Here is a 16,577-nt window from a genome sequence, read left to right on the forward strand (position 1 = left end):
GAGAGAGAGAAAAAATAACATGGATCCTGAGTAGAAAGGTATATAACAAAATAATAATAAACAAAAAATAATAAATTGCAGTTCTGTCACTGGTCCGGCGGTAGTTTTTTCTTTTTTTTCTTCTTCTTTGTATCACAAGTGGTTATCACGAGTAGTCTTTCGTAGTCGTTTCGAATTCAAAATATCCCTGGTCTCAACTGTTCTCCTCGAGCAGATTTAAATAATTATCTAAAATTTCGTTGAACCACTCGCGCTTCACAGGATCTTTGAACACTGGCGTCAGACTTCGCAGATCCAACTGTAGAAGAGCCTCGTTCTGGAGGAGTCCGTTCAAATCGCTCAGCAATTTCGTATCTCCGTGGATCTTCATGAGGCTGGTATACGAAAATATGTAATAGTGTACGCGTAGGCGATTTGTGGCCCAATGCTTCACCGTTTTGTTGCCACTCGCTACTTGGATTTGACCTATATGCTCTGCGTACCACGGGCTGAAGAAGTTCGACAGCTCCACCGGACTCAAATTCTTGATACCCCTAGTTTTCAGGCGCTCCCGTATCCTTAGATATATAGGTTTGTGGTAAACAAATACCTGAAATACAAATCGATATCAATACAACGAAATATTAATTTATCTATTTTCTTAATTTTTTTTATGTTAATATTATTTTTAAATAAAATATAAACCACAATTAATTTTCTTTTTAGTAATAATATTATTGACCTATTTAAGTGAATTTTGACTTTGATAAATGTTTTGAAATGACTTAATAATAATAGTTGAATTTGAAAAGTCCCAGGTTAAAGTGATGTGAAATTATCGCGAGATAACATCAACCTTTGTATGCAAATTAATTGTAAAAATACAGAGTTTAATTGAAACGTTGCTGCGCGTGCTAATAAGTAAATTTACGAAAGATTGGGTAAATGTCAATTTACGCAAGGCAATTTATAGTGGATTTTATCTTGCTGCTGCTTTATTCAAATGTATTACTAAATTTGATTATTACCGAAGAAGCTATAAATATTTTACTTAACTTTACAATTCTATTAAGTATTACCTCTTTTTGTAACAAGATTAAACTGATATATTTATATACTACTATTATGAACTTCAAGTTTTATGTATCTCTCTTTAACGATTTCCAAAAATATCTCCTCCGGTAAGTCTATAAAATAGACGAAAATAGTTTATGTGCAGCAGAGTTACGATAAGTAGAGAAAAGCATTCTAAATTCTCCAGATTTAATCTTTAATATCTGGTATTATTTTTTTCTTTTCTTTGTATTATTACATATGAAAATTGGTAATTTATTAAAGACTTTTAATAACCATAAGTTTAATTATAAAATAGTATATTCAAGTGTAGAAATGAACAATTTATGATTAATTGAAACTGGTCTGCGATGCTTGATGCCTGATAATTAAGTATGTTGGAGAAGAGACAATCAATTTAAATCAGTTCCTTGTTCTCAAACATGTTCTCATGTGTCAGGGCAGGCAAATGTCGCATGTCGATTCGCATATCTATTTTTATTCAATTGGTTGTAAGTAAATGGCAATAGTTGCGCACACACACACACACATTCCAATTGCACTTTAGAAGTCTGCGACTTTTAAACNNNNTTTGTTATCCGTGTTGAGAAAATTGCGCTTCACAATGCGAAGTAATTATGAAGCCAAGGCTGCTGGAAATTATTAGTTAGTCAACTTTGGAGCGATTACAAAATAATTTTGATACAAAAGTAAATAGGACAGTAAATTCACCTGGTATAAGGAATTTCCAGTAACGAAGGAATTGATGTAGTGCGTTCCGACGCGCCTGGTGAACATGAGGACGCTCGCCACATCGCCCACAAAGATCTTCTCAATTTCCTCGGCCATATTCTCCAGAAGATTCACATTGTTCGGCAACCTCGAGAGTTTAACGTTGTCCCAGAAACGAGATAACCGCACTAATACATAGCAGTAGTCGCCGTGAACGAAAGATGAGTTTATACCCATGTGTCGGGCTATCGTCTCCGGCGAACTCCAGCCGGTGGTGAAAGCCTGCCAAGGCTTGTCCAAGCCTTCGAACGCGAAGTCCCTGAAGTATGCTTGCTTGAGTTGCCGTAGGTTGTCGCAGAATTCCATGTGGAATTCCCCGTTGAAGCTGCCGCTCTTGGCACTCCTCCGCGGGTGCACCGTTAACGGATCCAGATTTGCGAACACGTCGTACGTGGGTTCCCTAAATATCCAGCTGGTATCGCTCTCGTTCCGTGCGACCACTCTCATCGTGATACCCAGATACCCATATCTGCTCATTATGTCCATCGACTGACCCACCTGAAGCTTATCCCCGTCAGCTGCAGACACGAACGCAGTTAGCAGCACGAGCAATAACGCCCGGCTACACATTCTTGCCGCGACTGCAACCTGCAATAAACAAATTTACAATTTACAAGACAACAACAAAAAATCTAATCTATCTAATGCGCGCGCCTTTCTCGATTTACCAAAGATACACTAGATCTTTATTTATAAATTTACACTTCAATCTTTCTCAATTCATCTTTAATAATCAATATATTAAATTATTCAATCTTGTGCAAAGTTTAATTGTTGATGTTAATTTTATGTCAAAAACTATTGAAATAATACTAGAACATGGAGTATTTATAAATTAAAAAACGTTTCGTAAACTATTTGTTTGCTGGTTTACTAGTTGTTTTTTTTTAAGTAACTACCAGTTTCGAGGAATTACAGAGTATTTCAAATACTCATTACGCGATTAATATCCTCAATACTGAATATAAAAAAAAATAGAAAGTTCTGCAATAAACCGAAGGTCGAAGATCTAGATTGCGAACCTAATTTTGCTCATCTAATGAGCGAACGTTAAGTTATATTCGAAGGTTACCCATCCTCGCAATTACTTTCTTTCCATTTAGTAGCGTTATTGCGTTGTATCTTCTTCCAAAAGAAGCGAAAACTAGATCGGAGCTGTCGGTGGATAAATGGAATGTAGATTGCGGTAACACATAAATAATAATTTGCAAGGACAAGGACGACAATCACGAGAAGGGAGAGTTCAAGAAATTCGAGACGACGTCGTTGAACAACCTTAACTCTAAAAGGAAGTTACATATTTTTTTCCTGCAGCGTTTACACGCATTGTTTTAAATTAGGTTTCACTCAAACAAGGACATTTTTTTGTTGATGTGTTGAAAGTAATGGATTTTATATTTCATCGGCCATTTCAAAAGACTCGGTTTATTTGGTTTCAGATAAGAAAAGATAGCATCAATTCAATTTATATGTTTTTTTATTTCTTATTATTTATATTTCCAGACGAAATACTAAACTTAGTTCTGCAGTTTAAGTATGAAACACGTTACGTGTTTTGATCTCGTTATTGCTTTGTTGCTTGAAAGTTTTAAGAAGAAATTAACGGTCACGTTTATAATTATATAACACTTCTTATCTCAGTTTTTTCCTTGGTGTATTCTACAATGCGACGAAACAGTTGTTTACTTTTACTAATTAACTTACTATCTGTGTTGTCTATCTAAGGACAAGCCTGTTACTTTTCCACTTTATATATGTATGTCAATAAGTGCGATTAAAGCAGATGTATTAGTAGGGACTGCTGTGTTTATTATGCAGGGTTACTCCAAAAAAAACATATACGAAAGTAAAAGAAAAACACGGGATCATCCTGATAAACTGGAAAACAGACAAGGTTATCAACTGGAGACAATAAATCAAGACTAAAATCGTAAATGAAGAAAATCTCTGTAGTGTTTGTTTTTGCTAAAGCCATAGAAGTATGAAATCAAAATACTTTCTGATCGTTTCGTTACAGCAAATATTGAGTAGATTCTATGTTTCACATAAGTATTATTTAATTTAAACATTAATATTTGTCAATGGCGCTGTTGAATAGTCGATTGCTACAAAATTGAAGTTAAAATACTGTAATTACCACTGTTGAAGGTTGTGAAATTCACCATTATCTGATAATTTCAACAAAAAAAATGTAGTTTGGAAATAAACACGCAAAGGATAATGATAGTACTATTATCTCTACATGTACATAATGAAATTTTAACAAAGTCGCACTATTTTTCATCTTATTTCAAAATCTATCTCAATCAATTGATATGATAATCATAAATATGCAAATGCTACAACTTAATAATCTATATTTTTCAAACTTAGTAAATGTTCGGAATTATCGTAACGAAGTAATTCGTTAAGAGAATATTCATTCTCATGTATAATCCCGTTAACATATAATTAAGAAAACAAACAGAAGACTATTTGTTTTTTTAGATGTATAACAGTTTCGTTTCTTATGCTCTGCACGCGATTTCAGAGTAAATTAAAATAAGTTACAGCTTTTAAAATAAACCAATTAAATCATATTCATTTTATTTTTATAACAAGTTGTAGAATGTAATTTATTAACATTCTGAAATTGGCATACGGAAAGTGTTATTCATTACACGATATGAATAAAATATAGGAATATGTAATTTCATATCTATGTGGGCTAGCATCTCCAGCATGCGAGAGTTGTGAATCCCTACTACAATTAATCGGAGCTATGTGAAACTATCAAATTATCACGCGTAATTCCCATAAACTAGATCACTAATCGGCCAATTGCAAAAGATAGCCGCAGAGCGGAGAGCAGCGCAGTTTACGCGTTTCGGATCAGGCGGCTTATGACATAACGTTTATGAATTAAAATTGAATTTCGCAATGCGCTCTGCATCAAATCTGGCAACAACAACAAAAAAAAAAACAATAATAGAAATCAAAGTGTTGCAACAATTAGCGGTAGTAGATACGGCAGCAATACGGAATTCCGTGCACGTCTGGGCACTTTTCACACACGATCCGAATTGAATTTGGTTGACCACACAATGCGTGCGTCTTGAATCGATTGCGGGAATCAACGTGAAAAAATAGTCAAACATGTACGCACACAACAATTGCGAGAGTGAAAATGTTAAATCGTGCTATAGAATATTATTGCAATACATAACCAGTTTTCTTGCAAAATCACCGTGTCTGAACTCAATCAATAGCGATTTTAACAAATAAGACAACTCTATTTCCAATCGAAACCGCGCGCGCTCTCAACCTTTCCTCTTTTCCGAATGGTTATTTTCATGATGATCGGTATTAGATTAATGGATTACCCGTGATAACGTCTGAATGTTCATATTTTATATAATCCTCGACGGTTTTTACATTTCACCAATTGCTCACTGGAGTCACTAACAAACTAACTAATCCAAACTACAGAACTAAGTGGACGCGAACAAGGTGCGAGCAGCAGTTCCATAGAACATCGTGAACAGTATTCGGATATTTCGGTGGGACCGTGGGTCTGTCTGTCTGTCTGTTGTACGCCGTGTCGCGTGCACTGGGACATTATTGACCCAGGTTGCTCCCCTTGAATCGGGCAGGTGGTGTCCCTCGTGACGCGAAAGAGGGGCCGTAGTAGAGGAATAGCGTATAGCCGGCGCGCCGCGTTCACTTTCACTGTTTCCACTCGTGGCCGGTCTCCTGCCTGCTGCTGCTGCTGCTGCTGCTGCTGTTACCTTGTTTACAATTTCATAATTGTTAAGCGATTGGAATTTCGACCTGGTGGCCCCAAAAACCCCGTGCCGGAGATTTACGGAGATTTCGTAATATGCACAGTATGCACGATGATACCAATTGTCGCTATGATGACTACAGGCGTCAAAAATAAAAGGTCTAGGTCTCACAGTGTTTAGTGACCCAAAATCCAGTTACCTTGTTCAAAATTTACATTTTTTTCGTATTCAACGTTGCGTTTCTCTCTACAGAATATTATTAATGGTTCATCTAAAGACCATAACATTGATCGTGGTGGGTGGCTGTTATAATTCCATTTCGTAACTTATTGCCAAACGATTGTTGAAATCATCGTTTGTGGTCTAATAAACTCACGTAAATATTGATACATAATATACAATTTTCATTAATTCTAATTTGAGCCTCTAAGAGTTTTCTATTGATATATTCTTCAATTTATTGAAAAAGACGACCTTTAAAAATGAATCCACGTATTGAACACGGGGTCACATTTTTATTTTTTATAGTTTTACTAAACGTCTGTGCGAAATTTATTGCAATCTCCAACATCCTATTCATTAGTCAATAATAAAATATTTTCAGACGTCACGAAAAACAAAAAAAAATATATTCTTAACTATAAACTATTTTAAAGTGCATATCCAAATGGAATGGAACTTTTAGTGATCGTTCTTGAAATTTTAAAAAATATCTTACTTTTTTTTCATTTATTGTACTTTAATTACTATTTAATAACTAAATATACTAATTCCACGGACGACAACCTTTTATATTTAAGAAATTGTATAATTTTTATCCATTTTAAAACATGATGTATTCTATTTTAACAGTCATTAAACGAAATATAATGTAAATACGCATGTAATTAATACAAATAAATTAAACTTTTTTCTATTTAAATGCTAATAAATAAAGGTAATAGACATGACCTTCGTATAATTAGAGCTAATGGTTAAATTGAGTTCCTCAAATTTTGTGTTACATCATCGGATAACTTAAAGCGGACATTACTTATTGTTATTTTAACTTTAATACAAAATTAGAAAATTATTTAGGAAATGAACTATCACATTAACAACATAACGAACTAAACCATAATTAAGAACTAATCCGATTATATAAATTATTCTCTTCTTTAAAATGTTCCTATTAAAAATGTTGATAATGAGATTTGTCTCAATAGATTTGAAATGAAACGCCCTAATTTTCGTGACCATTTGTCGATTGGTTTAAATTTGAATAAAAACAAAATTATTCGTGAACAAAAAGAACCAATAGAATTGTTAAGAACGAAAAAAGCGGCTAGCGTCTAGCGTTTGGCGATATGATTCGCAGCTGCAACTAACTTTTTATGACTCTCTTATCTACTGTTCGAAACTCACAGTTTTTGTGGCCCAATACGTATTGTTCAAACAAGCTGTGATTCGTCGTATTTCAGATACACAGTTAACTTGGAAAAATGCCGACCCCCACGTCGTTATCTACTTAACTGGTGCATAGGGCACACGCCAATCTTATTACTGCCCTATTTGTATTAAACAGTGTTAGTGGACAAGTAAACAGCGATCAACGAGACCCCAATATTTCTAGCTACACCACTGTATCAATAACAAATACTTTAAATAATACTTATAATTATTTTTAATCACACATTCGTAATTATACATCTTCTATACATGTATTTCATTAAATAAACCGGTAAAAGTCAACGAATGTTAGCGAGCTTCATTTAAATGCAAAATACGGTTATATATAAATGTAAATGATATCATTATTGCAATGCTTAGACTTCCAAACAAAAGCAATAACTTTCACTTTATTATGTTTTAGTTCTTTGTGTTTCATTTCACCGTAACATTATTGAATTCGCAATATACGAAATCGCCGAAATGAAACCACAGGTCAGTTATTCAATTCTCATAGAACAATAGATTAATCCACGACTAATTAATAAATTTACTAATTTTTATAGCTTATATATTTCAAATTTGTAATCAAATCCTATAAATATTTTAAAAAATTATATAATTTCCATTATTTTTAACTAAAATTTATTTATTTCTTCAGAAATACTTTTAAATTGCTAAATTAAATTTAACATTTGCTAATGGTAAAAATCAATACATTAATTTTGATTATTTAAGTGATTTTAGATGTTATTTGTTTATTTTACTTATTTAAAGTTGAAGTGGAAAAGGTCTGGTTTTACCATATAAGTGACGTTTCCTAGTTATAACTAAAAGTTTAAATTTAATCACTAAGTAAGTTTTATTAATAAATGTTTTATTTATAGTAATTATAAATAACTGATTCAATAAATGCCATTGACAGACATAAATTACTGATAACAACAACAAACACTAATAATAAACATAGTGTGATTAATTTTTCCGAAGAGAAAGGCCCCGTTTGCAAGTTATTACATTTCTTCTTCAATTTTCCACGGATGTTGCGAAAATAATCGAAAAGCAATATATATTTGTAGTAGTGAGCATGTTAATAAGCTGTATGTGTCAAACGAGTAGTTGAAAGCATGAAATTAAGGAAGTACCAATTTTCTTAACGTACACACATTTCCTGTGAAATTAAAATGAGCCATCGCTCGTCGACTACCTTTTGTCCATACATTATTCAATGTACTGAAGCGTATTTCCCTTTTAAAAGGGTCCGCTTTTCATTTCATACAATTCATATAAAAAGAACCGGCACCGTAATGAAAATGAATCACGTAACAAGCAGATTCGAACGATACGATCGACTAGATTCTCGTGGTTTTATTTTGGAAAGAGACGGAAAGAAGCATTTTGTGTTTTCTAAATGTGATTATAATTACCATAAGACTTGTGCCGCAGTTGCATCTACTCGACTGGCGACTTGTTCAGATGGTTACTTCCATAGTGTATACAACGAAATAAGATAAAGATTTTGTGAAGCCCCTTATCATTTCCAAATAGTTAATAGCATTGCACTGCACCACTAGATTAATACATACAAACACTGTCCATCGCGAAATGAGGCATGCCGATCCGTGCGTGAACTGTGCGACGAGTGTGGTTGATTCGTTTACATGGACGTGTGCATCTCTTATGGTTTTGAGGATTTTTTGAGAGTTCCCTATGTTTTTGAAGAAGCTACAAAGTACAGGTTGCAGCAACAGCAGCAGCAACTGGCGATGTGCGGTCGCGCTACGCATGGAAATAGGTTCTCTCGAGTGTTTGTTGCTTGCTTGCTTGCTTGGATTCCGACGAGCTCCGCGTTTCTGTCTTATCGTACAATAAAAATTGTGTGGGTAATGGATATCTTCAAGTGCGTGCTATATTTTATCAATCCGGACACTGGAACGCACATTGTTGTGCAATATACTAATTTTGTTCGACCGGACACGAACTGCTTTTATTGATGATGATATTGCATTCATTCCATGTGTCTATTAATACTAGCGATTTTCACTGGATGAACTATACATCTATATCTAATACTGTTAGCCCTTGAGCACTAATGAGTAAATAAATAAACAAATATGATAAAATTCTGAGTTTTAGTAAATATTAATAATATGTTTGATTAAAAATATAATTTTATTAACTTTATAAAAAATATTACGTAAAATAAATATTTTGATAAGAATTACTAAAAAACAATTTTCATATGAGTTTGTTATGTTTATTGAATTACAATTTGTCAGTAGACGCATTGACCTTAGTCCTTTGGCCCCCTCAGATACTTAAATCAAAGATAATAATTATATATCTTTGATGTAATTATCTAACCAATATCTATTGCTCTATTTACTATAGACAATGAGATTTGAAAAAAAAGTTATAATTTATAAACAGATATAAAATTATATAGAGAAAATGTTGGAAAGAAATTTAAAAAACTTGTAAATAAATAATCTGTATATTGATTAAGTAACTTTCGTCTTTTTCATACGTTAAAGTAGTTTACGTTAAGTATCTTCTCAAATAGGTATATTCCTTTTATAAATATGCAGCACAAGAGAAAGCTGTTTAATCGAAATGATCCTTATTTTGTTTGCATTTTGTTCAAGTTCATTTGGAAATCTGACTTAACCGACTTATTTCACGATTACTCAGCAAACATAGTTTAAAGCAGTGATTTCCAATGATATGTTAGTACGACTCTCTTGTGCGTTTTAAACACCTGCATAATAGATAAGAAAGCAATACAAATCAGACGAAAACGACCGATTTATGACGCAATGAATCAGCTGCATCTGCAGAACTCTCAGAACGTCTAAACAAACAATCCAAAATGATATATTTCCAAATAAAATTGTATTAGTTATCATCATATTATATTCATATTTCAAGTAGAACATAAACCAATTTATCATCAATAATAACGACGAGATAGTCGGATAACTGATTGCACTTAAGAAGTCACGGTCATTCAATCCAGTGACATTTCACATTAATAGGATAGGTATAAAATTAGAATTTATGATAATAATTCTATCTATATAGATTTATCATTTTTTCAATATTACAACTTCATAGTTTAATAATAATAATAACAACGACTAAATTATATAATTAGATTTTATAAAACATTAAGATTTCTAAATTGCAAATCATGTTTATGCATTGAAAATTGAATTACGAAAATGCACAACGTTTTAGTTGCATTGCGAAAACCACATCTGTATTCCATTGACATTGAATTAGAATAAAGAAAAGTGAACCAGTATTCATTAAATAAAAATATATACACAAACACTCATGCACAAATATATAAATATATTTATACAGCGAGTGTAACTACTTTCGAACTGGCGTTGCCTTAAATGTTGTAACCAATTTGCACACACATATTGTACTTTCATTAGCAACAAACCGAAAAAATACTACAGGATTGTGCACTTTGTACATCTTGCACAACTCATATTTCAAATTTGCTCGTAATTGTTATGTAAAGTTCAACTGAAGAACTCTTGCTATTAACATTAACTAGAGTCTATATTTTCTTATAACTTGTACTTATAAACAATCCAATATTTTAAAAACATTTGTAGAAACTGCACGTAAATATACAAGTTTTCATGATTATGAACTAAGGAATTTCCAAAAGTTTAACTATTACAACATCAAGGACACACAGATATTAAAGATGTGACATGGATATCTTAATTCTAAACTGATCTCATTGAAAATGCAAAAACACTTTCATATTGTTGTTTAATTTCTGCAGCTTATACAATATTTGTTACAAATATGTCGAATATGAATCGGCATCGAAAGCAAATGAATAAAATTATCGCGATTTACATAACTTTCGTTATGTGTGATAAAAAAAATGTAAACTCGCGTCGGCGAAGTTACAAAATCAGTGTAACCCGAATAACGGTTATGAAACAATACGATGTATTTTGAAAATTACGACCAAATGAATTAATTACACGGCACAAAACCATAGACAGAGGAGGCTACTCTGTTTCCACGTTAATAAATGAGTGTTTTTCCCACACACCTAACACTAACTAAATATTAAATGGCAATTGCATATTGAAGCTCTAAACTAACAGATTCAAACAATCTCATCCAAAAGAACTCATAGTTTTTTGGTTATCGACAATATTCTTGTAGATATTGTAATTTAATTTTTTAACAAACAAAATTTGCTAAAACAAACTTAAAATATTAATTAATTTAATATTAAAAAAATGTACGTAATTAAAAAAATATAATAATTCTGATTGCAATCGACAACTGTTATTATTTCATTTATCACATTGTGCATTCGTACATTCATAATTAAAAACCTTGATGTTTATAAAACCAGCAAACACATTGCTCTAAACCAGAAATAAAATCAGATAATAATAATTCACATCCGCAATACTATTTTTAATATATTTCTATGCGAAACTATAATGTTGCAAATATTTATATGAAATATTTTGTAAGTAAATAATTAATTTATCTGATAAATAAAATGTAATTATGCACATTAGAATTAGAAAAATTAGGGAAAAAAATAGATTACTACTTGCCGTATTGCATCGATACATCTTAATAATAGATTAAATTTGTACTAGATTTCATACAGTTGTTTTGAACTATTTATAAATGTACAAAACAAAGAATCGCCGTCAAAACATATATTGCAATACGGATGCCATGCGCGAAGCATATAAATTATATAATTTTTATAGACGCCAAATTGTAACGAAATTGAGATAATCCGATTTGTTGTTTAGCAACTTTCTACGTACCATTTGTTAAATGAAGAAGACGATTTCAAAACTATTTGTAAATCTTCTCTTGCCACATGCTTACTATATACGAGATTATTACACATTGAGCTCCGCAGTTCACTTAATAGTGCAATGTGACACAAAGCTTCATTAAAAGGCAATCAATGATATATAAATAGGCAATGCAATTGTCGTCGAATCAACTACCATTGAGTTTCCTTTTCAGGCCTTTATCGCACACGATTAAACCATAATAATAATCAACGAGGAATTTAAATATTCCACTGATCATGCATTTTCAATAGAAAAGAAAGATAGTCCTTATTCATCATCATAACGATGAATGAAGTCTCATTGTGAATTATAGTAAAACCACAATTCCTTTATCCTTAAGTATTCTAAAACCGCAATAATTACAATAAATTTAAATGTGTCTATATTAAGGATATATTTAGATGTAAAGCAAATAATAAAAATGATACCTTGCAACGTCTTTTCCTAAACGCATCCCTCGAGCGATTAATTCTATACGAAATCATCGTCTCGAAAATCTTCGGATACTGAAGGAAATTCATGATTTTTGCATTGTTCGCGAATGATGATGACGAAGCTAAGTCGCTGCTTTTCACGAGAATTCTCTATTGTTTGTACATAATATCAAATTATATTGCTGATAAATTGAATGATGACCAACGTATATCAATTTGAATCCGAGAGCGGATTTTATTCTTCGATTCCGCCTGGATCCTGTTTCATTAATGAACAAGGGGGGAAAACAAAGTACATACGTAATATAAAAAAAAACTTTATACACGCGCGACTTATTTAAATTTATTGCTTCTCGTTATGTTTTATTGGGCATTATGCGTTTTTTACAAATCAAACTCGTTCGATTCAGTCGCATGATCAATTTGTTAGTATAGTAGGCCTGATGAATTTTCAAATATTTTCATCAACGAAAATTGTCACAATTTATATTCATTTTTGAGAAAAAAATATTAGAATTTTACTTTTGTCACATCTTATAATATATTTATTTCAAACAATACTTTAAAAAACTTCTTTATTTCACAAACTTTACAACTAAATGTATATGAAAGAAATATCTTTTGTTTTATAGAAATTGAGATTAAAAACTGTTTGCTTTTTGATTTTAAAGTACCTTCACGAAAAAATTTCATTACAGCAAAAAAGCAATTAAATTATTTCTATTGCAATATTCTAGCTTTACGAAAAATCCTTAGGTTACAAAATAATTAAATTAAAATTAGTTAAGAAAAATGTCTTGGAAAAATCTAATAATATGTAGCAAAAAGGAATTGAAAATATTAAAATGAAGTTACAATTGTCGCAAAGATCGACAGTTTTGTTCTGATTATATACACACGTTTCAAGTTATTATTTATGTTTAACTTAAACTTTTATAACTATTATATAAATTAAAACTGAAAATACTTTGAGTCATTCTTTAATGATCCACGACTTGCATTTTAAAAAACACTAACGTCTGTAGGTCATATATTTAGTTAATACGTTTTTCCACCAATAGCACTGAAATTTAGTACTTGTATTATTACTGACGCGTATACTTTGTTTTTCATTTCGAAGGCTAAACCAGCTGATATTGAGAACATTTAGAGAGAGAAGCACCGTTTAATTTCATTCGATATTTCCAGGTAATCGTGTGTCGTTAATATAAATAAATAATTTGTTAAGAGTGGACAAAACAAATGTAATTGACTAGTAAAATATAGCAGTGAATTTCTTTGCTTGTGTCGTAAGAATGTGTACGATCTCTCCTGAGGCAATCCGAGACCTTCAAATATTAGACAAACGGTTTGTAGCGGAACAGCGTGCACAACGATATAGAAATACAGAAGAAGAAAAAAATAAACTTACATAATAATTAACAGGCAAATACCACAAATTCTAAGTAACATTAACAAATATTCCCTAAGCAAACAAAAAAATAAACCACCATTGTTCGAAGGAATTCTTCGTCTAATAAGAAGCACAGTTGCATACGCGGTTCCCATCTAATTTATTGATGTGGCAACGTTTGCAATAAATCATTTACTTTCAACAAAATGTCAAATAAAATCACTTGTTTAAATCACGATTCGTGAAAATGCATATTTTGAAAATCTTACTTTACGTGCAATGGTTTCAGTTCATTCAGACTGAAATAAAATTTAAATATCGTAACTTAATTAGGTTAAGAACTAAGTTTATAAAGAGACTTTAGTATTTTAAGTTTAGATGAAGAGGAATTGCAGTATCCGGTTCTTGAAATGTACAAAAATCTGTGTTAAATTTGCAGCATTAAGCGATTGTTGCGATGCGTTGTAATTTATTTAACAAGAACAAATAAAGTACTTTGTTATTGTTCAATCTAGCTAAACGCTTGTGACCTCTATGCAGCACATATCATTTCATTAGAATATGTATTGATGAGGGGACGATGCTCATTTTCTACTTGGCACTTTGTCAACAGAATAATGAATCAATTGTTTCTTGTAAAACCAAGTACGTCAATCAAGTAATGTACTCGTACTTTTGTCCTTTGAATATTTTAATTAATATCAAAACTTGATTACGTATTTGGTAATCATTGCTGAAACAATAGAAAAAGTAGTCGTTCTTGCTTCACGAAAATCATTTGGAGGTTGAACTGAAGATGTGATGGAAATCATAAAACAAAATGTGAGCCGTCGAAGCTCTTTCAGGTTGCACTGAAACGGAGATTATCACAATGACAATAAGAGAGGCCTTGAACTGATTATGTAAGACCAGTTTGAAGGTCCTAGAAGAAGTGGATTATTTTTAGTAGCAACAATCTTTACACTTTCTTTCGCTTAACACAGTAATTTCGTGAATCGAATGTTATTTGTTAATCCAGTTATGACTGTATTTATTCCAATTTTATAGTAAACATATTTATTGTTGATGTTACCTTATTTATCTTCAATTAATGTAATAAATATTATTGTTATTAGTGATTTGCATTGTTATCATTATGTTATTATGACTGTGATTAATTAATGAAATAGGAAATTGAATATGTTCTGTAAAACATAATCAAATAGTGTTAAAAGTTGAAATCAATCTAATGATACTTAAAATATGTTTGATCTTTGACTCACCATTTTACTGCACGCTGCATCCCATCCATTATAAATGCACGATAATTTCTAAAATGTTTGTGTTTTCAACCAACGAAATGCCAATTTCGGGGCGCAATTACCGGAACGCAGCTAATCAACGTTGACACTAAATATGTCAACTCGTTCGTTGAGCTGTTGCCATGGTTATCACACCTACTAGCCAAGTGTTTTGTTGAAATGACATCGTGGTTCGAGTCTGCATCACTGCATCACTGCATCACTGCTCGAGGGACCAAAAGATGTTTACCAACCATTAATAAAAACGTGTCACTCACGTTACCCGTCACGGGGGGTTAATTTTTTTGTTTGCTGGGAGGGGTTTGAGGCAGTTTAGGATCCTCCATCTGTGTACCCACAAAACCATAACTTGCTTATACAGGGTGAATCTCTATCTCCAATCGATGTCAACAAAAAAAAAATATTATTCAACATCAACAGATTAAAAAGCAACAGTTGTTCATAACGAAAATATAAAGATTATTGCGAAAACGCACATTATTTTACAAATCTACAAAAGTATTGCGTTTTTTAAAATGATAAAATTTACAACTAATAATGAACAGACATATTTATATATATGTTACCTTATTATAATAGATAATTTTTACGAAATTTATAATCTAAAATAATTGATTATTTAAATTATAACTATTGGAGTGAAACAGATTATTATTAGCATTTTAGAAAGCGAATTTATTCAAAAAAAATAAGTTTCTATTGCAAAACGAGAATTAATCTATAAAAGCGTCATGTGTGGAAATGTATTTGAATTATGTTTGATTAATCTTTATTCAAATTAGTGCATGTAACATTCAAAGATTTCTGCAAATTTCTACTATTATGTAATACAGATGACGCTGTATGTAAGAAGTAAAGTATGGAATACAACCAAATTTTGACAGGTAGCAAATCTGAGGAGTGGATGATAGGAAAACGTTTTTATGAATGTTTTGTAGATGGCGCTACAATGTACTTTTGCCGAGGATTCATTTAAATAGTACAGTGATCATTCAGAGAGGTCAGTAGTAGTTTGTAAAAGATACAATTATGTAAAAATAAAACTTTTAAATTTTGTGATTTTATTATTAATTTTAGACGTAAAGTTAAAAAAAATCATTGCTGATGGAAATATAGAAATAAATAAATGGGTTTTAATTTGATCTTAGGTCTTTTCGCCTTTTACATATTTATTATTATATAATAACAAAATTATTAGTTAGTTATAAAAAAAAATAGTAAAGTATAACATTACTGAAATAATTTATGAGTTGAATGCAGATACTAAAGTATTAAAATCAATTAATTTAATATCAACTAATTGCTATAAGTACTTTAAAAAGTCGAAATGTAGAAATAGTTTTTATTGTTTAAAACTATCATACTTTTTAGAACGTTGGAATAGATCAAAATTGTTTTAATATAATAAATTTTAATGAATTAATGCAAAAGATATTGAAATATCCTGAAACAAATTTTAATGACATAAAATTATCTTATCAATTTTGGGTTTGTAATTCTTTAATTTATTTCTGCATAATTGTATCTTTCTTCTAATAAAAATTATTGGAATTATCTATAATTGTTAT

The 16,577-nt window shown here is 31.3% G+C and overlaps 1 protein-coding gene across 6 annotated transcripts; it reads right to left on the reverse strand.

Moving 5' to 3' along the window:
* Positions 1–26: 26 nt before the first annotated feature.
* On the reverse strand, positions 27–15,192 carry LOC108556756 (torso-like protein). Of its 6 annotated transcripts, none has more exons than XM_017912997.1 (3): positions 14,971–15,192; positions 1,765–2,412; positions 27–589 (listed from the first exon to the last, which is right to left on the reverse strand). In XM_017912997.1, exons 1-3 carry the CDS (start codon positions 14,971–14,973, stop codon positions 194–196), a joined length of 1,047 nt encoding a protein of 348 aa, XP_017768486.1. In that variant the 5' UTR covers positions 14,974–15,192; the 3' UTR covers positions 27–193. The 6 variants fall into 6 exon arrangements, with proteins under 6 accessions (XP_017768486.1, XP_017768481.1, XP_017768485.1 ...); XM_017912992.1 differs by lacking the exon at positions 14,971–15,192 and adding an exon at positions 12,310–12,490; XM_017912996.1 differs by lacking the exon at positions 14,971–15,192 and adding an exon at positions 11,846–11,981.
* Positions 15,193–16,577: the final 1,385 nt, after the last annotated feature.

The sequence above is a fragment of the Nicrophorus vespilloides genome, unplaced genomic scaffold (assembly GCF_001412225.1).
Source record: "Nicrophorus vespilloides isolate i.1.1-1 unplaced genomic scaffold, Nicve_v1.0, whole genome shotgun sequence".
Taxonomy (NCBI): Eukaryota; Metazoa; Arthropoda; class Insecta; order Coleoptera; family Silphidae; genus Nicrophorus; species Nicrophorus vespilloides.